The sequence below is a fragment of the Colletotrichum godetiae genome (genome assembly GCF_030913485.1).
Source record: "Colletotrichum godetiae strain CBS 193.32 chromosome Unknown BDP55scaffold_57, whole genome shotgun sequence".
Taxonomy (NCBI): domain Eukaryota; kingdom Fungi; phylum Ascomycota; class Sordariomycetes; order Glomerellales; family Glomerellaceae; genus Colletotrichum; species Colletotrichum godetiae.
The window spans coordinates 207,645-232,078 of NW_026851305.1; the positions used below are offsets into that span (position 1 = coordinate 207,645).

The following is a 24,434-nucleotide window of genomic DNA, read 5'->3' on the forward strand; positions in this document are numbered from 1 at the left end:
TAGCGGAGGACCCATGTTGCTACCACTGTTCCCACTGCCCAGACTCCTTGAGTCCTTCCCCCAAGGAAGGTATCCATCACGCCCGGGAGCTGGGCTGGGCTGACAAGGGGCAGCAGTGGCAGCTCACTGCGGGAACCTGAAGAGTCTGTCCAATGATACCATCGTGGCTGTATACAGTGTACGCTTCACCGCTTTCGACCTGCGGCAGAGCGGCTCCCAGCTGCCCTGGTGCCCAGCCCATCCGTCTAGGGCAGAAGTAAGTTGTGACTGGAGCGATATTGTCTGGACAGGGCCTAGTGTACCTCGATAAACTGCAGCCTGGCGGAGGGTTCCTCTTTGCTCATTTCTGACGTCCCGGCTCTCTGGAAGAAGTGGTTTTATATATAGCAATTGCAGACACACTCGAACCAAGCAACCAACTGCCAGCTGGATCGCCTTACCACAGCCTCCCTCTCCGCGCTTCTCGGGCCCGGTTCCGACTAACTACCCCTGTCGTCATTGTTATGTTTTCACTCTGTCTTAGACCTTCAGCTTATAACTCCCTGTGATCGCCTTGAGTCGAGGCTAGTCTCCCTCAGCCTCGAACAACAACATCAACTGCGGTGACCCGAGTCAAAAGCCTTCGAGGAACATCATACTTACCACAAACAACAAGCCGCGACAATGGTTCTACATCGCCAACAAGCTCAGTTCGACAGGTCAAGATGGTGCATGGCGCTGCTTGTGCCTCTTTGGATCCTCCAATTACTCGTCTGCCTCGTCGTTGTCGCCCTTTTCTCTTGGCGTCTATCCGATACACTAAGAAACTGGGAAACTGAGGAGGAAACAAAGGGGATGTTTCCCATGGTCGAGGTCGTGTAAGTCAGAATCGGGATTATGATCGTCGTCAATTCTGCGTACTGACCGTGTGCAGATGGGAATCTGTCAACATGGCCTTCTCCCTCGTCTGCCTATTTTCCACATTTTACGAAATCTCAAAGCTCGCCTCCGAAACCTTGACACCCTGGACCATGCTTTTCACCCACATCTTGAAGATCGTTTGCTCCCTGGCCGTTTTGGCCCTCGATGTCGTCGTCTTTGTGCAGCGAAAGGACAGCCACTACTCAGTCGTCGGTCTCGGCTTAGACTGCTTTTTCCTGTAAGCCATGCTGCTCACAATGACTCCCTTAAATACACAACTAACATCACATAGCATTCTGGTTGCCATCCCAGGTATCTACTCGATCCAGACGTACCGCCGACTCGCCAAGTACGACGACTACCACTACCCCGTAAACCATAAGCCCTACGGCTTCAACGACCTCGAAGGCGAGACCTACTATAACGGACGCCTCTCCATCGGCGGCCTCAGCCTCGCAGACCACTCCCTTCGTCGGATATCGACATCGTCCACAAAGTCATCGACTCAAAAACAGGAAACACCACAGATGGCACAGCACCAGCAAGAATCCGAAGCGACCTCCCTTCAGCGCAGACCCTCGCAGTATAACAACGAAAGAGATACGCAGTTCGACAGGTACATGGTCGAGCGCGCCATGAATAACGAGTTCGGTTGGGCGAACAACAGCAGCCCCGGCGTGGATCCCCTCGGCCGCAGCGACAGCTACGTCGGCAGCGGGTCCATGTCAAACGGAAAGGTCGTTACGCGGGAGAGCATGGGTCGCGCGCCGAGCTGGGGCAGCTCGCATGTTCTTGTCGCCGTCCCGGAGATGGACGAGGAGGAGGCGGCGCACGGCCGTGGGGGAGACATGCAGGCGCTCTTGGGACATAGGAGACAGGACAGCGATGACAGTCTCGGACCCGGCAGCCCACCGATTTTGGCGGCTATGCCGCCGCCACCCAGGATCGAGATTGAGGAGTCGGATATTGTTAGTGGCGGTGCTGGAGAGAACTCGTGGGAGCGGAAGCGCAAGAGGAGCCAATAATCGACTCGGTTCCGTGCTTCTTAAACTTGCGGAAGTGAAGAGAGGACGGTCGGAAAAAAAGGTGAATGGATATACCCTTCTGATTTTCGGATTTCCTTTTCTTTCGTTTCTTGCACAGACGCACGACGTCTGGTTGCATTCTTGTATACTTTTCATCTCATATACCACATGGATCACGGCGTTCATGGTTGGATTAGACGACACCAAAAGGGGAAAAAGATGGGATGAAAGAGAGATCCCAATGTTTACGAGCTACGGCTTGATTATACATAACTCTCGCTCTTATTTGAAGATGTTTATAACTCAACAGCATTATACTGCCTTATGATGGTTACCTCTCAACTTTGTTTCCCACGTAAAAGTGCCTGCCACACGGTAGGGGTTGAGTCGGGCTGCTCATCTTGGCGAATTCAACCCTCGTACCGTAAATTAATTCTCGTCAATCAACCATGGGCCACGTTACACTCTTCGGACGTTGTCTATTCTGAGAGAACCGACTTATCACGGACCAAAGCATACACCAGCGCGTAAACATCACAAAACATTGCACTTGAATCTAGGCAGGGACCCGGCTAAGACCTCTTACTTCCCATACCCGCTCAAAGATACCCTACAAGGATACCCATCCGTAGGATGCGCAGCGCCCGCCTCCACCATAAAAACCCTCTGTCCGCCCAACCCGCTCGTATCCATCTTTTTGCCGCCGTCAATCTCGCCATAACAGTCCCGGATATCAAACTCTCGCACCACGCACGCCAACACGGCCCTTGCCTCCGTCATGACAAGCTGCTGGCCAACACACAAGCGCGGGCCGTACTCGAAGATCCGCCAGCCGCCCTTGGGCGGGTACAGCTCGTCCTTCGGATCTGTCACAAGCCACCGCTCCGGCAGGAACTCATCTGGTCGCGCCCAGTACCGCGGGTTCCGGCCAATGGCCCAGTGCAGCATGTTGACGGCGATGCCGTCCGTCGGGTAGGCATTACCTTTGGCGTCGTGCAAGACCAGGTCCGCGCAACCCTGGCGGATGCCGCCCGCGGGCGGGAAGAGGCGAAGGGACTCCTTGATGCAGGCGTTTGTGTAGGGCAGGGCGTTAAGCAGGGCCGGGTTCTCCGCGATTTTGGCCGGTGCCGCAGAAACGTCGGTGCCGAGAACGGCGTCGTGTTCTGCGCGGACGCGGGCGAGGATGGAGGGGCGGGAGGCGATGTTGTGCAGGCAGTAGACTATCGTCGCGGCAGAGGAGTCGTAGCCTGCGAAGAAGAACATGCGCATGTTGCGCGTCATGAGGGAGAGGTAAGCCGCGTCTAGCTCTCCGCGCCCCGCGTTGCCGGTTTGCGCGAGCCAGTTCTCGAGGGCGCTGTCGAGGACGGATTGGAAGTTTTCGGATTTATTGCGGTTGTGGGCTTTGTTTTGGAGGAGAGTGGCGAAGCGGGCGTTGATTTGGTGTTTGATGTGGTTGTCGAGGACGCGGCCTCCGTTCCAGGTGCGGAAGAGGAGGAACGGGTCGATTGGGGCGAGGAGGTTTTCGGGCTTGTGGGAGGTGAATTTGAGGCGGAGCTGGCCCTTCATTGCTTCGGCGAGGGGGTGTTGCTGTTTCTGGGTTTCGAGGCGGACGTTGAGGAGGACTTCACCGATGACGTCTGTGATGAGGTCTAGCATCAGGGGTTCCAACCTGAACATGTCTCCTTCACTACCCTCCTCGCCCTTGTCCTCGGAGGAGGAGGAGGAGGAGACCCTGGCGCGCAGCCGCGAGGTGAAGGTGGCGATGTTGCCGAGGATGATGGGCACAGCAGCAGTAATATTCTGGTTGCTGAAGCTGGGGTTGAAGAGGGCGTGGAGGTTCTTCCACGGCCGGCCGTTTGTGTCGAACTGGCTCGGCCCGCCGGTGATGGGGTGGAACCAGCCGACGAGCATGGGGGGTTTCTGGGAGCCGGCGACGGGGTGGTAGACTGTCTGGTGGGCCATGTCCGGGGCCGTGACGACGAGCATCGGGTCGGCCATGGGCCAGGTGTCGATGTAGTAGGCGCCATTTTGGCCGTGGAGCTCGCCTAGACGGGCGAGGACGTAGCTCGCGTGGACGCCGGGCGGGAGGGTGTCGAATGCTTTCTTGGCCTCGAGGAGGTTGCCGAAGAGGAAGCTGTGGGGGACGATTGGCTGGGTATTGTTGTTAGTTTGGATGCGTGTTGATGGTTACAGCCAGTCTCATTCTCATGAGGTTATGAGGCGTGATGAGAGGGAGGAGAACTCACTAGTCCCTGTTTTCTCAGCTCGTTCATCTTGCCTCGATGCCTCCTCAAAAGCTTAATGAAGTACAACACCGACCCCACGGCGGCGGCCAGGATGGCCGCCGTGAGACATCTCAGGATGTAAGCCAAGACTCCGTCCATGTTGTGCGACTCGATGTTGAATATGAGATATGTCACCAGCCGGTGGATGTCTCGGGAGTGTAAGCCACGTCGCTACCACCTGGTACCAACTGTCGCGGTGCAGATCTGTCCAAGCAACGGGCACGTGCTAGTAGGCCCAAAAACGCCTCCAACTGTCGACACCGTCGTCGCGTGGCACAGGTTGCAATTTCCAACGGTGTCCGTGTGCGACGGGCGGCTGGCTTGAACGTTTAAACTTTTTTGGAAGAAGTTCACCCGAGTATTTAAGAAGAGATATTTCGAGATGCAGTGAAAACGGCGCCGTCAGCGAATAAAGTCCGCCGATTAGGCCCCGCGTAAGCACGGACTACGTATCCGACCCTCCGTCCGGAAATCTACGTCTTTTCTCTCCTGATTCGTAGCAAGCTAGGTCTTTTAAGGTTCGCTAGAGCCCTATGGACCAGCTCCGTAGGATACGGATGGCTAGGTGAGGGTGGATTCAGGATTCAGGGGCCCCGTTGAGGCCCTGACACGCTGTCAGTTAATCACCCCGGGAAATTAGGCCACCTTCCACAACGGTAAAACACCTGAGGTTCGCGATAGACGAGATTGCATCAGATTGCTCAAATTCACCGTCTCGTCAAAGTCAGATTGTGATAAACAAATCAAATTGGGTATCTAATAATGCCTCTACAGTGATGGTTGTCAGAATGCAAAGCCCAATTTTCTTTTGAAGAGAATCCCATGATACGCCAGTGCTGTTCTGTAGTGCCTTTGTCCCCCTTCCCAATCCTGTGATTCCCAGATTCCCAAACTCCCGTCTCCAGAATACAATGCCGAGTAAGGTAGAGGCGCGGGGTAAATGGTGTGCTGCGTCCTTCAGGGCAACAGATGAAATGATTTTGTAAAATGCTGCCTTTTGAGTCTGCGTAATTGACGCTAGCGCTGAATAATGTGTCGAGTAACTTTTCCCTCCTCGGGCTTATTGATGTACCTAAGTACACATGTTGCGATCCGATCAAGCCTCAGCAGCAAGGGCATGCGGGAGAATTGCTATCAGCCCATGGCGCAGAACGAGGCGTGACTATCTTTCGGACCAAGTGGCTGATGCTGAGAGATTGCACAGCGAAATGTTGGTTTGCTTCTGCGCTCGCGTGCCCATCAAGACGGGTGTGAGTGAGCAAATCGCTGTGAGCCAAGATAGCTCAATGCATGGCCTTCTCTACCTCGGCACGCCGCCGGCGAGGCCAACAGCAACGGACGATGTCAAGAACTCCAAGTCGTCATAGGCCTGTCGCTTGCAGCCCCGTGGCGGCTTCCCCTTGACAAATCCATGGCTGTAAGCATCGCCGAGGACGTTCAGGTCCGTCGTCGAATCCTCAGGCTGGTCGAGTCTGCGCACGACGACCAAGGACGATGCGCGTGACATCATCCAGATCTCGTCACCGGGCCTCGTTTGGTTGGGTACCAATACAAGGGCGCCGTGATCTTGGGTTAAGGCTACTCGCCGGCTGCGGTCCTTGACAAAGGTCTCAAGGAAAGGAATTATGGGTTCTGTACTTGCGGCGAGGGGGCCTCTGCCTGAAGCGGCGTCAGAGAGCAGATTCCTGTCGTCGAGAGCCCAGAATTGGCGGAACGAGTCAGGATCTTCGCCGGCGCCCACGGCCTGCTCGAAGTCACCGAGACCGGTCAGGCCATTGAGAACTGGGCTCAGGAACCTGCTGAATGATTTGACGATCTCGTCTCTGGTGAATCCTTCGGGGTGTCGGTCCGTTGTTGTCTTGTTGAGGTTGTCGCCTGATAGTGTCCGCAAAAGGGTGTTCATGTGATGTTCTTCATCGGGGGTTGGCGAGCGCATCTTGTAGACGAGGGTCAGGAGCTTGACTAGCGGCAGAAGCTCCTTCATGTGAAACAGCTCTTCAGATATCTCGACAACGGTGTCGACGTAGGTACCTCCTAGCTGGACCTGCTCCGAGAGAACATTGCTGGCAGGCATCGTCTTGTTGGGTGAGAGATTCATCGTCGTGGGCGTGGATGTGAGCGTGAGCTTGAGTAGAAGATGGGATGGTTGGGTGAATGGTGTGCCGTGTCAGTGAAGAGTGTCGGGAACGAGAACGGGCACGGAGACTTGGCGTGGCAGGAAGGGGAGGTATATATCAAGAAACGAAGGGCCCAGACTGTCGTCACTGTCCGCAAAGGCGGGTCATAGTGGCCTTATCTAGGCGAGCCATGAGTATCCGAGCTGCCGGGAGTCTGGCAGCAAGGGTTTGGTACATGGGAGAGAACAAGGGTACAAAGTAGGTAGGGGATTGTGTAATTAGACGATAGAGAGAGTTGAGAGCGCGCTTGCGCCTGCTTCTTCCTATCCGGGGAGCGAGTCCGGGGAGACTAAGTTGGCGTGGTTGCGTAGACCGGCGGGGCCCACTGGATGGGAAGGGCAGGATGTGCGGGTGGAAGTGGGCTTGGTGCCGGTACTGACGGGGCCAAGGAGGGCCACGATGTCATGCGTTATGGAGACTGGCGAAAGCTTGAATATCCGTGGAGTTGTAACTGGTGAGCTGCCCGCTGTGTATCCGTGAGGCATCTAGCTAGTTGTGTGCGGAATGATGGCCATTAGTCGTGGAGAAATGTCAGAACAAATGGCTGCTGGTGTCAAGGTTCGCGTCAGCCGCTTGGCACTGGGGTAGTCTGCATTCTGGTGGCCGCATTGTAACTGGTCTACTGCGAGGTACGGGCAGAATAAGTGCAGATAAATGTAACTGCATCTACGGTGTATGAAGGTAAGCAAGGATAAGACTGATATCCGTGCAACGACACATCCAGGCCGTAAAAGTAACAGACAGAGTACACAAGGCAGACTCGGGCTGACGGGGAGAAAGATGAACAGGAGTTTGAGCCTTGAGGTTAAGGTAGGTGTTAAGTCAACGTATCAGGTAAACGGAAGGTAAGGGGGAAGAGACGGAAAAAGTCTGGCAGAGATGACGTCGAGACGGGACCCGCTGTTGACGGGTCCCCGTTGCGTTAGCGCTGCACCTCAGTTACCTGACGGATAGAAGCACAGAAATTAGGGGCAGGAACCGGGCACACGGACATTTTGGGTACCTTCCTTGCTTGCCTGCCCTTGCCCGCCCCTGGGCCTGCCACCCTGCGTGCCTGCCTCATGTCGGGTCGCTTCAGGGTCCGCTCATCCAATGTCAAATGTCCAACGTTGGAACCGGGAACTTGTTCACGGACGCATCATGGACATGAAGCACAGTCCTTTGAGTCCGTCCGTCAATTTCGAGCCGTTTCTTCATTTCTTCATCTCGCCTGAGACGCAGCATCGAATTAGATACACACGTTTACGAGATGAATCTTATTTACGGATATTCCGTACAGCAACCAACAATCCCGGCGAGTCAGCAAAGGCATGTCGGCCATACAGCCTCGGAATGCAAGCCAAAGGCTCCTGGGCAGCAAAGGTGCAGATGAAGGCGCTGACGACTGATGACTGACTTGCTGTTCAAACGGTCAGAGTTCAGCGCTGATGTCAACTTGTCTCGCTGGTTCCGGCGACGCGGCACCAGCCAGTATCCGTGTGTGCCGTACAGGACAAATTGTCGGCCTCGGTGATCTGCCACCCCCGCGTTGATCACTCCCACGTCCCTCCCTGTCAGCCAACTTCAGACGATTCAGATCCTTCAACGTAAACCGTGTCGTGTCGTCCCGTCCAACTCGTATCATCATCATTACGCTACGCCTTGCTCGACTTCATCTGGGTATCACCGCCGATAACACATCCTCAAGAGTCATCAATATGGTCAAAGTCCTCATCATCATGGCCGACTACGGCCATGATCCCACAGGTAGCTGATCTCCATCATCCTTCCGCTCGTCCACCCATCCTATCCCGCCCATCCCCTCAACGCCAAGTCCCCGACTTCGTCCCGGTCCTTGTCAGACTCCATCTCCGTCCCCCCTAATCCTCTGGCTCCGCACCAGCTCCAATCGTCCAAACATGGCAAAACCCTTACTCCACGGGATCTGCGTTACGAACCGCAAAGCTAATCTCTCCCCTCTTGCTTCGCAGAGGTTGCAGTCCCCTACCAGGCCTTTCAAGATGCAGGATTCGACGTAAACTTTGCAACCGAAACGGGTTCAACGCCCCGCTGCGATGCCCGGATGCTCGAGGGCCTCTCCCAGAAGCTTCTTGTACGATGATGCCCTTTCTCAGCGTGTTGCCAGCGTCATTCTTCTTAAACGTCAGCGCAATTGCACAACGAGCGCTTGCAAATTCCTCCCTTGACCAATATCCCGCCTTCCCCCCACCCACCGAGGACTACCTAGCAATCTGGCGATGGAATAGAGTTGACCTGCTACCCGTCCAATAGGGCGCCACGGCCTCCACGAAAAAGCTATATGATGTTATGGTCAAATCCGCCGAAATGCAGGACCCCTTGTCCTGGACTTCTCCGGGCTTTACACTCGATGATTTCGACATTGTGCATATTCCTGGCGGTCACGACAAGGAAGTCAGGCAGCTCATGGACTCGACCACTGCACAAGAGCTACTGGCCGACTACTTTCCCCAGACCAAAAAGCCGGGCAAGAAGATTGTCTCGGCTATCTGCCACGGCCCGCTGGTTCTATGCAACACCAAGGGTCAAGACGGCAACAGTGTCCTGTACCATTGCACGACGACGGCTCTGCCCGGATGCTTCGAGTCGCTGGCGTACCAGGGAACCAGGCTATTTCTGGGCGATTACTACAAGACGTATGGTGCGGGCACGGAGAACGTCGAGGACTCGGTAAGCAGACGCTTCGGATCAAGGAACACGACTTGCTCAAGTGCTTATTGTATCAGATGCGCAAAGCGGTGAAAGATCCTAGTCAGTTCAAGAGCAGCTGGGTGCCCAACCGACCGTTCGTGTCTCCCCCATCGGCGGATGCAACCACATTTGCTAAACATCTAGTACAGCTTCGTCGTGGAAGACACAGAGTACAACTACATCAGCGCGCGCTTTCCACCCGATGCGGCAAAACTAGCCGAAATGACTGTCAACCTTGCCCATCTCGTCCACGTTCAAGGCTTCAAGGGTCAAGACCCGACTACGGCATAACATGCCGAATAGGCACTAAGCTTTTAAGCTTGTCGTCTACGTGGCATCCTTCTCGCACCCGTCGTCATCAGTAGCTCTGGAAACGCGCATTACAGTTGCAGCCAGGAGATGAGACTCGTTCGATGGTTTCGTTTTGTGAATCAGCTTGTGTACTATAGGGATCTTGATGCGACAGGCCCGTTGAGCACAAGTTCCCAGTTTGAATGACATCAATGTCGTCATGGTGATCTATCCCAGTGTTGAAAGTTCGGGGAATAGGACTAGCACTGTCCCCGGCTTGAAATAAGCTCAGAGACCGTTGCCAACGTGATGGGGATACATGGGGACCAGCATGATGCTTGAAGTGAATCCTCCTGTCCATCTTGCAAAGCGACACCGAGGCGGCAAGTAAAAACCTTGCCAGATCTACAACTCCAAGCGATTGCATTTTACAACACTACTTTGAGAGCTCCGCAATTCTTTGCAGAGCTTCATCAACACCTCGGGCCACAACCGTTGGCTTGGTGTCGATGAGGCTGCCCAATGCATCAATCCACCCCGTCCCGGCCCGGTCGATCCACGCAGACTGCCACCCGACCGCTCTCGCACCAAGCGCATCAAACGGATTTGAACTAACTATCCAAATGTCGCCCTCTCTACCGGTCATACCCACCGTCTCCGCAAAGTGCCGGTACGTTGCCGGAGCGGGCTTGAAGCACCCCGCCCCCTCAACAGTCACCAAGTTCTCGGGCCCAAAGATGCGGCTCTTGCGTTGGTTGATTTCAGGGCAGGTTCTGATGGACGCGCCGACCATGTCATTCGTTCCGTTGGAGAACACATACGCGTCGATCGAGTTGTCCCCTTCGACGATGCGCATCGCCGGCTCTACGTCCGGAAAGGCTTGGAGACCGTTATAGGCTTCCATCAGACGGTCTTCGTCCCCCTTTGACATAGGTGACTTCTTTCTCTCCGCGACGGCATGCTTCAGCGCTGCGCGCGTGATGTCGGAAAATGGATGGTATGTGCCTAGATTTGTCACGTTGTGTCAGTCTGCTACTAGGGAGTTTTTGCCTTGTGAGATTCGCACTGCGGTACGAACCCATGCTATTTATGCGCCAAGTATATTCGAGTTGATACCGCCGCCACTGCGCCGCCATAGTCTTGGCTTCATCTTCGTCGCCGTAGAGCTCTGCGAGTTGCTTTGCAATGGATTCGGTCGAAAGGAGAGTGCCATAAAGGTCAAAGGCTATGACCGTCTTGTGCTTGTCCTGCGCCATGTTGTTCGGTGTTAGATTCACCAGTGTCAAAGTCAGGATTCTGTTTCCGGTGAGTATAAAATAAATTCTCTCTAAAGATGTCGCGATAGTTGAGGTAGATGGGAGGAATGTCGTCTGAACGCCTCTCGATCATGGCGGCTTCCGTCACCAAAGACGCGGGGGAGAGGACGGGGCACTTATACCCGGGGCCCCCGCACCCAGCAAATACGCGCTAAAGCGCCCTAAACATCGCTTCCGTCCGAACGGATCGTGAGGTGACCTCCGAGAAGCAACGTCGACTCAACGTCATCGATTGACGCCTTCTCGCCTCATCTTACTCCCACGTCTCACGAGAGAAAAATCATCTCACAGAGTCAGAACTCGCCACCGCACTTGACAAGATGAGAAATGCTGATGAAGAAACATTCCAATTTGAAACGTTACGAGACTGCCTCTCAGCCGCCGTCGTAGAACGCGTGACAAAACCAGCAACGAAACCAAAACGCCGCTCCAAAAAGGCAAATCCTCGCCGGCCACCCAAATCTCAGAGCGATGCATCCTCGGCCGACATCAGCGGCACCGGAGACGACGATGATAGCGCTCAAGTGGACGCAGACGACATGATCGACTTCACATCCTACCTCGCCTCCGAAACCTTTGACTCCTTCCCCCCAGACCTCAAATCCCTATCCCACGCAACCCACACAGCCGATCCGTCCCTCCTACAATCCCGCTTCCCCCTGCCCCTAACCGGCGCCGACGTGGCAGACCTCTTACCTACCTTATCCCCAGACGTCGCCGACTCCCTAGCAGCCTACCACATCGTCGACCCGGCTAAGCAGGGCGCTCACGAGTTCTTAGCGCCCGTGTTGACAGAGTACATATCCGCCCTTGTCGCGCCACCGCCGCCGCCGCGGTCAACGCGGGATTCTGTGGACGGGTGTGAGTTGTGCGGGCGGAATTGGATCGGGCTGACGTATCATCATCTCATTCCGCGCATGGTGCATGACAAGGTTGTCAAGCGCGGCTGGCACCGCCAGGAGGAGCTGAATAATGTCGCGTGGTTGTGTCGGTTATGTCATTCTTTTGTGCATCGGTTTGCGGGGCACGAGGAGCTTGCGAGGCATTATTTTACTGTCGAGTTGCTGCTTGAGCAGGAGGAGGTTGTGAAGTTTGCGCAGTATGCCAGTCGGGTGAGGTGGAAGGGTCAGTAAGATCATCATTAAAGTGAAAGGTGGGAGGTTGTCTGGGAAGCGAGGGGGGTAAGATTTGCCATTGTCTTGCTCCCGGGACTACCCAACGAGCTTTATGAGAGCTCAGATCCGCCTGCTTCTTGCTTTTCGATATCTCGCTTCATTGCCTGTCCAAGCAATTCCCTCGTACAACCCCGATAAATCTCTTCCGGTCGCTTCAAGACCTTCAGAACACCCGAAGTGTCATCAACCAAGCTCACACTATTCCATTGCCTCCACCCTCCACCGCCTCCCGCCGCTCCTCAAAGATATTCCCAGGCGACGTCGGATTACCACACGCCAAGGGAGCATACTTGAGACAAATCCTCCGACGCGGACGATTACAACAATAATTCCACACGCACGCTTCATCAGCGCTGCAACCACTCGACGAGGTACATATCCTGGCCTCGGTGCACTCCTTCTTCTCGACGCAGACCTGCCTTCGACCCTCTCCGTTGTCATTCCCTCCTGCCTCGCGAAGACAGGTGCAAAAGGTGGCCGGCGTTCCGCCGCCGCCGCCGCACCGGTAGACGTTCACGCCGTCAAAGGGACAGTCGCGGGCGCCACGGCAGCCTGGGTTGGTGTATTGGGTTGCCGTGACGGTGGTGACTGGTGCGGGGAGGGTTTTTATGGACGGGGTGATAGACCAGCAGCTGCAGGCGGAGGAGTAGGCACTGGGGCCGGGGCATTGGGGCGTTACGTATGAGGGGACTGCGGTAGGGAATTGCGTTACTGGGGTGCGGGTTGTGGACTGGGAGAAGGTGGTGGTGGGGGTCGGGGGGATGTCGTCGGTGTAGACTGTGGTGGTGACGGTTGAAGTGCTGTTGGGCCATGTTAGAGTTGTGTCCGCGGTCTCATAGTGGATTGGGAAAATGGCACTTACAGTGTGTCCGGGATGACAGTGGTCTGCATGTAAGAGGAACAGTCTGAGCGGCGGGATGAGATGTCCACGGGAATACCAGCCCTGGTGCCAGTCACGGCACGGGCGCAGTTATCGTTGTTGCATCTCTGGGCATTGACGAAGGAGAGGAGACCTACGATGGCAATTGGGATATACTTCATCTTGATGACGGGATTGTATCTGTTGAGTTGTTGATGATTTACCAGTGACTGAGCGCAATATCGAAACGATATGTGGATGAAGATCAAAGGCTATTTATCTAGCATTGAATCTCAGATGTAGAATAGGCCGAGAGATCTCGCTGACCCCAGTCTGGCCCGATTTGAGCAGTCTTTGGTAAAGGTGGCACATTCAACTTGGACAGATGCCAACGAATGAGACCCGGCAATACCAGCTGAGCACGAAGCCATCGTGGGATTATAGACCAGAATCACAGCTAGTACCTGTGAAGCCGTGAAAGTTGTCTTGCCACATTGAGTCAGTTGCAAACGTAAAGTTGTCATGCCTCGTGTTGAGTGGCAGTCTCAGTTTCCCATTACCCCAGAAAAGGGGCTGGAGCACATTGTGGTGTAGCCGATACCTGATTTGCTCAATCTTGATCCCTAGTGACGCCACGAATTGTGAACAAGAGACAACAGGGTCTACTGAGACTGTTTGGGATGGTGGTACCTGAGCAGACGCAGGACGAGTAGATCAGCTGAGCTCTCCAATGCGCGTCGAGGCAACTTCAGCCGCGATTCGACTCAACAATCATTCTCTAACTACCATCTCATCGTATCTCACAACTGAGACCTTGTCTCGATGCAACTAAAAAGATCTTTCTTCAATGAGACAAATTACAAGGAGTCTCAAATCGATGCCGCTGAGGGTTCAACCCCATCGGCCCCGGCGCTCGTCACATCACCTTCCAACAAGCCGAGACTTATCAACAACGCATCCGGCCCGGGCTCCCGACCCAGAAACTCCGTCATCATCTCCATTTCATTCCTGCTACCGCCGTACTCGAGGATTCCACGTCGGTACCGATCCCATGCCTCAGGATTGCGAGGGTCCTTGGCGAAGCACGACTCGAAGAAGGAGGCCGCGAATGCTTGGGCGCTTTTCCAGGATAAGTCAGCACTGCTCATGAAAGTTGTAGTGGAGGATCTTGAGGAGTTGGGGAACGGGAGGTCTCAGTTTCGCATGGAGTTTCGATGGGGTGGCACAGCAAACTTACCTCACGTAGGCGTAGTAACCCGCGTCATAGAGATCGATGAGATGCGTAGAGTGAACCAGCCCGTAGCCTCTCTGATCCGGATTAGGCTTAAGTGTCATGGAGTCTTGAAGATCGTTGTAAAATTTCACTTCGTCCAATTCCCTTAGCGCCTTGGTTGTCTCTTGGTTGTTTATCCTCATATCAAACGTAGCAAATACTCTGTCCAGCGTCAGCCGTCTATCACGAACCCAACAACCTAGCAAAGGAAGGCCAAAGATGAAACGTACAGCTGCCTGAGAAACCATAGTCCCCGATTCAGTTCTCGACTCTTGACCAAATTGTCCGTCAACCCCTTGGGAAGTGTTTCCGGCGGAGGCTCTTCGCCATCCGCATGACCCTCCTTCCACTTTGCCATGTACGCCGGATCGACGCGCGTGTAGTGCCGGCCTATCTTGGCGAGCTCATCCGGCATCCAGCACCACTTCTCCAGCATCGTGCTCGGCGCCTCGCCAAAGTCGGGCGCCACGCGTGTTCCATGGAATCGGGTGTGCTTTGTGCGAGAAACAAGGTCGTGAAGCCCGTGGCCCAGCTCTGCGAGGACCAACATCGAGTCAGCCGTGTGAACACGGGAAAGAGACACGATGAATCACTCCCGGAGAGGAACATGAGCAAAAGAGGACGACGAAAGGGGAGGCGCGAACCAGGCGTACGTACCGTGGAACAAGGTCACGACCTCGCGATGCTTTAACAGTGCACAAGACGCGGCTGTAGGAGACTGAAAGGCACACATGAGCACCGTGGCAGGGTAGACTCTGCTCCCATCTTCCTTCAAGTAACCCTGTAAACGAGTCAGTAATCCTTCTTGATGGAACCCAACGGGAAAGAAGTTTCGGCAACGCACGCATTGCAAGTTGACATTGCAAGCCGTCCGGTATTTCCCCTCTCGCCAGAGAACGTCGGCGTACAGGTATCCCACAAATTCCCCCTTTCTCTCCCCTCTGCCCTCCCAGACGGCCCAAACTTGTACCTCCTTATCCCAGATACTCCCAACTAGATCTTGCTCCGGCACAAGTTCGAATTCGAGACCGAGGAACTCGGAGAACAAACCCAACATGGCCGATAACGTGTGGTTTAGGGGGAAATATTCGGAAATCATCTCCTGGTCAACGTCCGCCTCCTCTTCGAGAAGCCTTGTATAATAATCAAAATCCCACGGCAGAATCTTCCCTTCCTCGCTTCCTTCTTCCCCCTCAATAGTATCCCCTCTAATCCCCATATCAGTTCTCTTCCTCTCCGCCAAACTTGCCATCTCTTCCCTTCCCCTAGGCTCCAATCCCTCACTCAACCTTTCCAAGAACCCCTCAACCCACTCAGTCGACGGCGCAACCCTCCTCTCGATCCGGAAGTCCGCGTGGCTGCCGTAACCCAACATTCTCGCGTTCTCGTCTCTGAGGATAAGCATCTCCTTGAACAGCGGCACGTTCTCAGGAAACCGGTTATCAAACGCAACGTACACTCGCCTCCTCGTCTCCGGGTCACGCGCGTGTCGCAGCACAGCATCGTAATCCGCCCTCTCCAGCGTAACAAACCTCTTGCCCCTTTCCTCAGGCACATCGTCCCGCCCTCCCTTCCATCTCTCCATCTCCGCTCTCGGTACACCATCCAACTCCATCTCCGTAAACCACAAACCTCCACTACCTTCATACAAATTCTTCCTAAACGCCCTCTTCAACTCCTCAATCCTCTCCCTCCGCTCCAAATACACCCCAATCCCCTCCCCGTCCAAAACCCCATGCCCAGCCCCACGATAATCCAACCACAGATCTCTCACGACTCTCCTCTCCTCATCCCCAAGCTCCTTCTCATCCCTCTCCCTGACGGCATCCACAAGCTCATAGACCCCCTTCATCCGCAACCTCTCCGCCGTAGACGCAGACCAGAGCCTCATACCTTCGTCCACGGCCTCGCGCGTAGCCTTGTCCGGGCCAGAGAAGCGGAGCACACTGAAGGACCCCGTCTCTCCCTGCGTCTCGTCGTCGGCGCGTAGAAAGGGGGCGATGGTGTTGGCGAAGGTTGCCTCGGAGGGCTTGATGGTCGCGGCTGCGTGTTCGCGGGCAGCGTGTTGGTTTGCGAGGACGCGTTGGACAGTGGGGATGATTTCATCTGCGGCGAGGACGCGGGCTAGGGGCTGTGGTGGCTGGCGGAGCATTGGCGCGGGGGGGTCTAGGGTTGAGTCTTGCATATTGAATAGATGACAGCTTTGCTCGGAAAGACGGAAGTCTTTGTTTTTAGTTAGCTATCTAGACAATGTATTATAGATGTGTCTATTTTGTACGAGCTCAAGATGGATATCGACATCATCCAACTTTACAAGGCTAAGTTTAACCCCCTTTGAACAGGGAAACCAATCCATCACAAACTACGCAACTCCCCACCACGTGCTGCTGCAACCTCATTCTCTCACCCCTGAACCACATCCCTCGTAATACCTAATCCGTCAAAAAAGCCTCATCACAAGACACACATCGCCAAGCTCCACCCCGTCAACTTCAACACATCGAAAGCCGGTGATAGGACAACTGGTCCCGCCCCCTTTCCCACGCCGCATTCCCGCATCACCCGGATGTTCCGCACTAAAGCCGGACCCCGCCCGCCGAGATGGACCCGCAACTTGGTCATCCCCTCGGCGACTCGGCACCGGGGAGAAGGGCATCCACTCCCACCAACTCGCAACGGCGCCTCTCCTCCCCAAGACGCCGATGATTGGACCGCCGGACTCGGCACGATCGGTCACGCGGATGTCACCCCGTTCGCGCCCGCTAATCTGCAGGAGACAAGGGGCGCCTAGGAACGAAAAAAGATCCTGTTTTCAGTTTCCCCTCTCTCTACGTCTGCCTGATACCTACAACTTCTCAGTCGCAAAGCATCAAACTCGCCGTAAGCACCTCTCCCCACCTCGAAACCTAGAAATTAAACGATCCACTTCAGCTTGTCTTGGTCTCGTAAAAGCGACAAAAGAGACTTTGGCTCTCTGACCAGCCCGTCTCCATATCTGAAGCAGTAGAGTCGGCAAGCAGTTCATGCACGTCAAAAGTTCTTGACCTCCCCGCCGACTCTATTCTCAGAACCGGGAAGGGTGGGTGGAGTAAGGTGAGTGAGCTTGAACCGTTCGCTGTCCTTGACCCAAACTAGGTCGATTTCTCGGCAGGAGCACCGAGGGAAGCCCGTCTGCGAGCTGTGCTCTTGGGGGGGAAAGAGAGGCAAAGCGGACCTTGAGAATGAGATGGAATTCTAACACTAACGGCACCCGGCATGAGTTTTCATCTCAGCTAGGAACGGCTTTCTTGTCAGAGGAAGAGGCTGGTGGTCACTGCTTTCGCAAGTTCACTGTCCCCCTCCCCTCCTCTCAGCTGTTCCTCAAGCTAGCTTGTTGAGATAGGTAGCGTCTAGACTCGATGCCGTTGCCTGGCTATGTGGTTGTAAACTTCCAGGTATAGGCACGTTAGCAAGGTGACGTTTATGATATTTAGTTAGTGCTACATCACAGCTGGAATCGAAGGGTTTCGGAAGTTGTATGTCAGTCTCCTGTTCATAGTATCACTTCCAAGGATTGAATCCAGCTTTTGGGAAGCAGACTCTCCCTCGGAGCAGTAGCCTCAAACCGAAAGAGTAGTCGTCGCCTCACTCATGTTTTGATAGCCGAGCTGAACATCTAAAAGCTTCACAAACCCAGTTCAAACTCCGACTTGAGATCTGTGTTCAGCATCGTCCGCGGGAGGAGAGGAATCAAGTCAAGATAAGCAACCTAGACTCATCCCACACTCTCTCCCCAAACACGATAACATCGGAAACCGTCCCCGAGGCAAACAAAAGGCCATAGCAGATTTCAGCCTCACAGCATCGACAAAAGTCTCCGTGCGACTGAAAAGGAGCTTCCTCATTGCCTTTCCCATCTGCGGCGAGAACCCAGAATCGTAAACAGCATAAGCAGTCTATGCTCTCATGCTTTCTCGCCTCCCCACACTAGGTACCTCACCTCACCTCACCTTACCTTAGCTAGCCAGCTATGTGACCACAACGACCAGAGCTTCATCGCCTCGTCACTCGCACTCGCCCTCGCCCATCTGGCACCAGTCCCTAGCCCAGCTGAGTCGTCCCGTCCGCCAGATCCTCCCCCGGATCTTCCCCAAGATCCCCAAAGCGGTAAAACGGTTTGCCTCCCCCCACCGCCACTCATGGAAATACACAGCCCTCATGTCAGCCGACCCTGTAGTATAAATCATCTCAACCTTTCAGCATTGGCGCCAAGATAGCCAAGACAAGTAGAGACTGCCTTAGGCTTTTGTCTGTTCTCTGAATGCGCCTAGAACATGGGGCGCATGGGTAGGAACGTGACTTAGAAACAAGGTAGACTTAGAAATGTATGCATCCAACCTCTAGTTGGCTCGCCATGGTATTGGGTGCCCAACCTGACGATGCCCGTGCCTCTCAGCCTCGCCTCATTGAGTTGTGTGTACATAGGCAGAGTCGCGGCAGGAGGAGAGACACATGGCTCCCCTCAATTCGCCAATCTTGGCCCAGTTGATATTAACTCTCGTCTCCCCTCCCCTCCGTCTTTGGACCCCCAAGGGCCAATTTCAGACTTCTGAAGTGGCAGAAAGGCAAGTTTAAAAAAAGAAGAAAGGCAAAACGGCGGTCTGAACTCCAGACACGATACCCGAAGCCTAATTTCCAAACTGTGAAAGCAGGTAGAGGAACTCCAGAATGAAATCTCCCGTCGCTACCATGATGAGAGTACGGCCCGACTTTGACAGCACAGACAACACCAATGAAAGAGATCATGCATTGTGTCCACCACTCGGCACCACTCCCTGATGGTGTTTCTCATGGGCGATTTTGCCTTTCACCGCACCGGCCAGTGGCCGGTAGAGGTTCAGCCAACGTCAAGCACCGCTGTGAAGTTAGGTCTAGGTGCCGACTCGGTTGCTCCCGTTCGGGGAGCAGACACTCGAAACACTCTTGTCCCATGTGCAGCGACGGCTTCTAGCCGTCAACATGGTAGTTCCATGTTGGCTCCTTGGTGCCAAGACCCATGCGACTCCAGTTCTCTGCCATCTGGAAACTTTGTTTCGACTCTTTGTTTCGACTCGACAGAAAGCCTCGACCTCCGCAAGTGTCTGTCCAGTGTCCATCGAAGAACGTGATCATAATAAGTGATAGACCAGTTGACTGGTTATCGTGTGGAAGCTGAGGCTCAAGGAGAAAAGTCACAGGAGGATCCGGCTTGGCTTCCGCCCGGCGCGGCCGTTATCAGGGAATCCCGCCCTCCGATTAACGCTGAACGCCGGAGCGGCTCTAGGAGGTGACAGAGTCCAGTAGAACGGGGTGGTCGGAAATAAGGTGTCCGCAGAACTTCGGACGAATCCCAATTGCCCGTGTTTGAGCGGTCGAACCACCGCTGGCAACCAGGGCGATCCTCTTTCAGGGTGAACCACCGTTCTCTGCCTTGTGAATGGTAGCTCCTGAGGAAGCAGGCTCATGCCAGTCTGGCCATCCACATCACTAAACCCAATGTTGGGAGGGTTGTCACAGTTTCATGCGCATAGAAACCAATCAGACTCGCCTGGAGGATCAATCCCCGTCTGTGTCCCAGCCACAAGGGCGATGTCGCGGTTCTGGCACTCATGCTATCTTCGACATTGCGGAACGTTGGAGGCCAGTGAGCACGACAGAAGGCTAGTAATTTAGACGAGCAGGTCAGAATTCAAAATCACAAACTCGTGTGGTTGGCACCTCAAGCACCCGTAGAGGGCACGTACAAGACGCATGGATGATGTGAGACAGCAGCAGACAACCGCCAACTGCAAACACTGGCTGCAGCGCGTGTGGTGATAGAAAGAAGAAAGGGGGCGGGGATTCGCTAGACCGAGATGGTGACTCGTGAAGCTGTAAGCTTATTTTCAAATCTCACCGACTCCTCCAGGTCATGAGCAACTTCATGAGTCTCTACAGACAACGGAGCCAATCAGTGCAGCCATAACGGCTGCGGTATCACGGAGTGCTGGCGGGTCTTGGCACCCGGATCGCTCGGAGGTTGTGCGCGCCAGCGGTTGCGCGTGTCTCTCAGTCTTTCGGTTTGTCAACTCGCCCTCCCACTTTTGTTGATCTAAAGCGTGAGACAGAGCTTGCCCAGACGCCGGAGTTGGGTTGAGCTCCATTATTCTTTTTGGCGGGTCCGAGTGACCCCATTGGAAAATATGGAAGATTTCCTTGGGAGCTCATTTCGGGGAGCGTCGTCAATGAGTCCCGCTGAAAGATTCCGAGGTGGAAATGGGGCGGGAGGAGTGGGAAAAGTCCGCCGATGGCAGGGCTACGGTCGTTCCATCAAATTTTGATTTTGCAGGCTCACAATCTCGATTGTCGCCAGGGCTCCAGAAATCCAAGGGAATCCTCTTGCTCGCCAGGTCTGTTTTCTTGGGCTCGTGGGAGGAGTGGACGTTGGTACCTTGACTCACATCAGCGGGGGCCAACGTAACGCACGCGCACGCGACGCACGACACTGGAGTGGTTGAGAGAGAACAGAAGCTGCTGCAAACACTTCCGCCGAGCTTGCCCCCTTGTCGATATTGTCGACCCGTAGTTTGTGGGTTACGCGAGTACGCGGGAACGTGACTGGCTGCCGTGTTCGGTGTTGCAGCACAGACAATATCAAACTGCCAAGACCGCCAAGTGCGCTGGAGCCTCTCAATGACGATGAATGCTGCCGGTGCCCTACACTCTAGTGCTTCCCCCTCCTCAGCTGGACTGACACAGACAATACGCTGTAGCGCTTCAGCAGTGAGACAAGGTGATACGGTGACGGGCAGGACCTGCAGGCCATGCGACTTCAGCGTGTAGTAACAGTGTAAGCTTGGTTTGCTGGCAGGTGCTGTAAAATGCTGTGAAGGGATTGATGTTGAATCAAACAAACTGACGACGTTGAGAAGCCGCCTGCAAACGTTGAAGCGGCTGCAAAATCTAAAGCACCTAGGCTCTAGTCGCCGGTCTGGTGCAAGAGCTTTGCAGTCATTGACTTTGTTTATGGTCGGCGAACACGGACATCGCGGTAGTTTCGAGTACCTACAGGCACTTGTACAGGACGCCGGTGCGATGACAGCCTCTGATTAGTGTTGCGCCCGATGTAAATGTGATGGTCGTCACAAGTTTTTCAAGTTAGTCGCCGTTTGGATGTATGGGTGATCCATGATGCCGACTTTGTAAGGTCTCAGTGCTGGCGCCGTGTGAATGGCTGCTAAGAGTCGACTATGGCGCACGCGGCGAAAGTGTCAAAAGACGATCCCTGGCACATGTGGCTTGCAATTACACAGTAGGCCATCAGCCATGCCAAGACAGGGCGCCTGGTCTGGTGGAGTTTGGTGGATGACATCCATGTGGCGTACAGACAGTCGTCGGGCTCGGGATCATCCAAGTCCGCGAAGTTCGCGGTCTGGCCTCTGCCGCTCGCAGATCAATCATCACCGACTGCAGCAGCAACAGTAGCAACCAGCGTATGCACTCGCCCGTCGGTCGTCTGACTTGCTGTGTAAGCAAATTGGTTAGGTTGAGCAAACTCGGACGAATTGCACGTTGTACTACGACCGAGATTGTCACCATCACAACCATATCCCACATGCTTATCTTGCGTTCTCCGTAATAACTTGAGGCTAGTCACTAAGTACCCAAGCTTTGTATCTTTGCAGCATAGAACGGGCAGAGGCTATTGGCATCACTTGTTCGGTGTGTCCCGCGTATGGGCGGGGAATCGCATCGATTGGCAGATCGCAGGGTGGTCGACATGCACAGCTGCATAGGTAGGAAGGGGGAGACCACCCTGGAGACCCCTTTGAGGCCAAGGGATGGTATTTTGGGGGCTGTTTGCGATTTGCGAAGAGTGATGCGAGAAGGATGCGAGATCACGAGATGTCGGTTTTGGGACTCGCGCGTGTTGCAATCTGATTCTGGAGAGGTATGAAGGGGTTACCATCGGGAGGTTTCGGTGTGCCTGTGCTGCTTGATATGGCCTAGAATGGCGGACGCTCCTGTCATGGCCGCAGGACCTCAAGCGCCTAGCGTTTCGCTGTAGGCAAAAGTGAGGAAACCCTCTTGGTTGCATGTACAATGCGCCTGCCCCCTTCGAGTCCCGATCGAGCCATGTGTAGAGCATCGTCCCATCCTATGGACGGCCGTGACTGTTCGTGGGCGGAGCGTATCGGCCGGCACAGACTGTAGACTCAACTCTACGGTAGAGCGTAGAGAGGCAACAGGATGTCACAGACCGTTGGAGGTCTCACCTCTCAACTCTCAAGCCGGATTGGTGAATGTGGTACACAGTAGGGTTGCTGCTGTAGTACCCGCGTACTGCGTATCTGCACCTCATGTAAACGACGTCCATAAGAAATTATGGCTAGGTCTAGTTCTCTACGGTAGAGAGTCAGGAAAATCAGATCAGCATGCGGGAAACGGAGGAGTGAACTTGACCGATCCCGACCTCCTGAAGCGTCGGACAGCGGCGTCCTCGACGGTGGGCGGACAGCGGTCGCGCGGGAAACATGTGGAATCCGGGATTAAGCGATGTGGGAAATTTGAGATTTCTTCCGTAAGCAATTTACCAGAGAGAGGGAAAAGCAAAGGAGAAATTCATGACGACAGTGGGGTTGAGTAAGGTAGGTATCCAGGAACGTCGCTCGCCAAGTGGGGCACAGGAAAGAAGACTCACAGAAAAAAGTAGTCAACAGCTCAAAGCAGAAAAGTGGACACCAGAGTACCTTCCCAAGGCTCGCCCGAGGCAGGACGGAGGTACCGGTACTTCCCAAAGGTACTTCGTTCCTTCGACACCGAGCGATCCGGGTACTCCTGCCCCAAAGCTCGGGAAAGCCATGCCCACCCAGCCTCACAATTCAGTCTTTCCCCTCCAGTTTCCTCTCACTCGGCCGACTTTTTCAGAGGCTGGAAATTCTCGAGCTTGCCCAGATTTGCTCCATTCGCTTTCCGCTCGGTTTCGCTGGGCCCTTTTCCTCCCCTTGTCGCTTAACCTTGCGGCGGACAAGGTCACGCGGGCTTCGTTTGGCTGCGCTTGTTTGTGTACTTGAGTCCTCGGGGGCGCTAGTAATAAGAGAGAGAGCGAGTCGTCGTCACCTCAATCCCCAATCATTTCGCATTTGGTTTGGTTGGCTCCCTCTGGGCTCTGCCTCTGGCAACTCTGCATCCCTATCACCCCTGCCTGTGGGTGACGATTGCGTATGTACTACGCAGTAGTGTTAGGCGATACTGGCGGTAAAGGGAGGCAAAGGCAAGGTCGCTTGTTTGATGCGGCGCCTTGAGATCTTGCATCATTATGATCTGGCTTGTTTTCTAATTTCCCTACAACCCCCGTCTCCTGAATTGCAAAACTTGAGATGACATTCATCTAGCGCTTATATGAAGCACATCAAGGGTGATGCCATTATCATGAAGCCTCGATGATGCTGGCATCCTAGCGTCTAAGGGGTCGAGGTCCCTTTTTTCGTTTCCCCTCTCCTTTCGCGGCGGTGGACTTTGGGCGGAAGTTGGAACAACGGAGCTAAGGAATGCAGGATACCCTTCGTTCGCATTCCGTCTTTGAGCCTCGGTGCCGGCGACGGCGGCCGATGGATTAGATAAGCGCGCCCGGCAGTGGGATTTCGAAAAAAGGGACCTTCAGCCTTCAGGGAAGGGGTCGAATGATGTTGGTTAAGTTCGAAGCCATTTCAAGCCACCGACTGCAAGCCCCATTTTGACAGTGACGCTCTCTAACGCCTTTCGTCAGGCTACCAAATCTGATTCACATCGACGCCGGCATCGACGGGCCAGCGGCCAGCCCGATTGTACCGTCCGTCGCCGCTTTCTCCCAGAGTCGCAAGCCCCCCATCTGCTTGACTCCACGATGGCGCCGTCGTCTCGGCCCAATGACCCGCGCGGGCCACTGAAGTCTGATTTTCACGAGTGCGGCCGCGCGATTATTTCCTTAGTGGTGCGCCGATTCAAAAATGGTCTTGGATGTCGGCGGTTGCAGCTACCGCACGCCGATGGGCCTCCGAAACCGAGATTTACGTCGTCGACATGCAATTCCCGAGCCGTGATGTACCGGTGTCAGGTCCGTAGGTGAGAGTGCCCAGCCTCGCTCTTTTGGTTGACTTGCATCGTACGGACAATCCGCATCGCAAACCTCGCTGCGAGCCTGCAACAAAGGGGGCCTCGGTTCGGTAGGTATTTGCAGACGACGCAAAGATGACGATAATCTCAAAATCGGGTGAGCAGCAGCTGGTTGTTTCACCGAGATGATTTTATTTTCAGGGGTGGACAGCGGCCAGATCAGGGAAGACGTATGTGTCAAAGTGCCATTGCGTTGCTTCTTCCTGCTGGATGTGCGACAAGATGCGCTGGGCTGTTGGTAAAAGCCCCGGTCTCCGGGGTGAGCAGTGGGA

General features: G+C 54.6%; 8 protein-coding genes across 8 annotated transcripts; 3 read left to right on the forward strand and 5 right to left on the reverse strand.

Moving 5' to 3' along the window:
* Nucleotides 1-663: 663 nt before the first annotated feature.
* BDP55DRAFT_697461 (uncharacterized protein) lies at nt 664-1,925 on the forward strand (the record flags this gene model as incomplete). The annotated part of the gene is made up of 3 exons (XM_060577685.1): nt 664-857; nt 914-1,138; nt 1,193-1,925. 3 exons carry the CDS (start codon nt 664-666, stop codon nt 1,923-1,925), a joined length of 1,152 nt encoding a protein of 383 aa, XP_060424497.1.
* A 582-nt stretch (nt 1,926-2,507) lies between these two features.
* BDP55DRAFT_733047 (cytochrome P450) lies at nt 2,508-4,309 on the reverse strand (the record flags this gene model as incomplete). Its single annotated transcript, XM_060580026.1, has 2 exons — nt 2,508-4,076; nt 4,172-4,309. 2 exons carry the CDS (start codon nt 4,307-4,309, stop codon nt 2,508-2,510), a joined length of 1,707 nt encoding a protein of 568 aa, XP_060424498.1.
* A 957-nt stretch (nt 4,310-5,266) lies between these two features.
* On the reverse strand, nt 5,267-6,479 carry BDP55DRAFT_335023 (uncharacterized protein). The gene has a single exon (XM_060566874.1). The coding sequence runs from the start codon at nt 6,306-6,308 to the stop codon at nt 5,511-5,513; it is 798 nt and encodes a 265-aa protein (XP_060424499.1). The 5' UTR covers nt 6,309-6,479; the 3' UTR covers nt 5,267-5,510.
* A 1,523-nt stretch (nt 6,480-8,002) lies between these two features.
* Nucleotides 8,003-9,605, forward strand: BDP55DRAFT_335027 (ThiJ/PfpI family protein). The gene is made up of 5 exons (XM_060566875.1): nt 8,003-8,133; nt 8,358-8,479; nt 8,659-9,075; nt 9,132-9,190; nt 9,246-9,605. The coding sequence occupies exons 1-5, from the start codon at nt 8,085-8,087 to the stop codon at nt 9,385-9,387; spliced, it is 789 nt and encodes a 262-aa protein (XP_060424500.1). The 5' UTR covers nt 8,003-8,084; the 3' UTR covers nt 9,388-9,605.
* A 218-nt stretch (nt 9,606-9,823) lies between these two features.
* BDP55DRAFT_636721 (haloacid dehalogenase) lies at nt 9,824-10,643 on the reverse strand (the record flags this gene model as incomplete). The annotated part of the gene is made up of 2 exons (XM_060572926.1): nt 9,824-10,392; nt 10,466-10,643. The coding sequence occupies 2 exons, from the start codon at nt 10,641-10,643 to the stop codon at nt 9,824-9,826; spliced, it is 747 nt and encodes a 248-aa protein (XP_060424501.1).
* A 380-nt stretch (nt 10,644-11,023) lies between these two features.
* On the forward strand, nt 11,024-11,836 carry BDP55DRAFT_733051 (YisB protein; the record flags this gene model as incomplete). The annotated part of the gene is made up of 1 exon (XM_060580027.1): nt 11,024-11,836. The coding sequence occupies one exon, from the start codon at nt 11,024-11,026 to the stop codon at nt 11,834-11,836; it is 813 nt and encodes a 270-aa protein (XP_060424502.1).
* A 753-nt stretch (nt 11,837-12,589) lies between these two features.
* On the reverse strand, nt 12,590-13,214 carry BDP55DRAFT_678925 (uncharacterized protein). The gene has a single exon (XM_060576014.1). It carries the CDS (start codon nt 12,917-12,919, stop codon nt 12,737-12,739), a length of 183 nt encoding a protein of 60 aa, XP_060424503.1. The 5' UTR covers nt 12,920-13,214; the 3' UTR covers nt 12,590-12,736.
* A 392-nt stretch (nt 13,215-13,606) lies between these two features.
* On the reverse strand, nt 13,607-16,162 carry BDP55DRAFT_562380 (peptidase family M3; the record flags this gene model as incomplete). The annotated part of the gene is made up of 5 exons (XM_060570149.1): nt 13,607-13,856; nt 13,975-14,172; nt 14,241-14,544; nt 14,668-14,791; nt 14,855-16,162. The coding sequence occupies 5 exons, from the start codon at nt 16,160-16,162 to the stop codon at nt 13,607-13,609; spliced, it is 2,184 nt and encodes a 727-aa protein (XP_060424504.1).
* Between the last annotated feature and the right edge of the window lie 8,272 nt (nt 16,163-24,434).

Bases quoted from the DNA above. Each gene is read 5' to 3' on its own strand.
- BDP55DRAFT_678925 (XM_060576014.1), bottom strand. From the start codon at position 12,919: ATGAAGTATATCCCAATTGCCATCGTAGGTCTCCTCTCCTTCGTCAAT.
- BDP55DRAFT_335027 (XM_060566875.1), top strand. From the start codon at position 8,085: ATGGTCAAAGTCCTCATCATCATGGCCGACTACGGCCATGATCCCACA. The intron at 8,134-8,357 runs GTAGCTGATCTC...CTTGCTTCGCAG, and splicing joins CTACGGCCATGATCCCACAG to AGGTTGCAGTCCCCTACCAG. The intron at 9,191-9,245 runs GTTCGTGTCTCC...CATCTAGTACAG, and splicing joins AGCTGGGTGCCCAACCGACC to CTTCGTCGTGGAAGACACAG.
- BDP55DRAFT_335023 (XM_060566874.1), bottom strand. From the start codon at position 6,308: ATGAATCTCTCACCCAACAAGACGATGCCTGCCAGCAATGTTCTCTCG.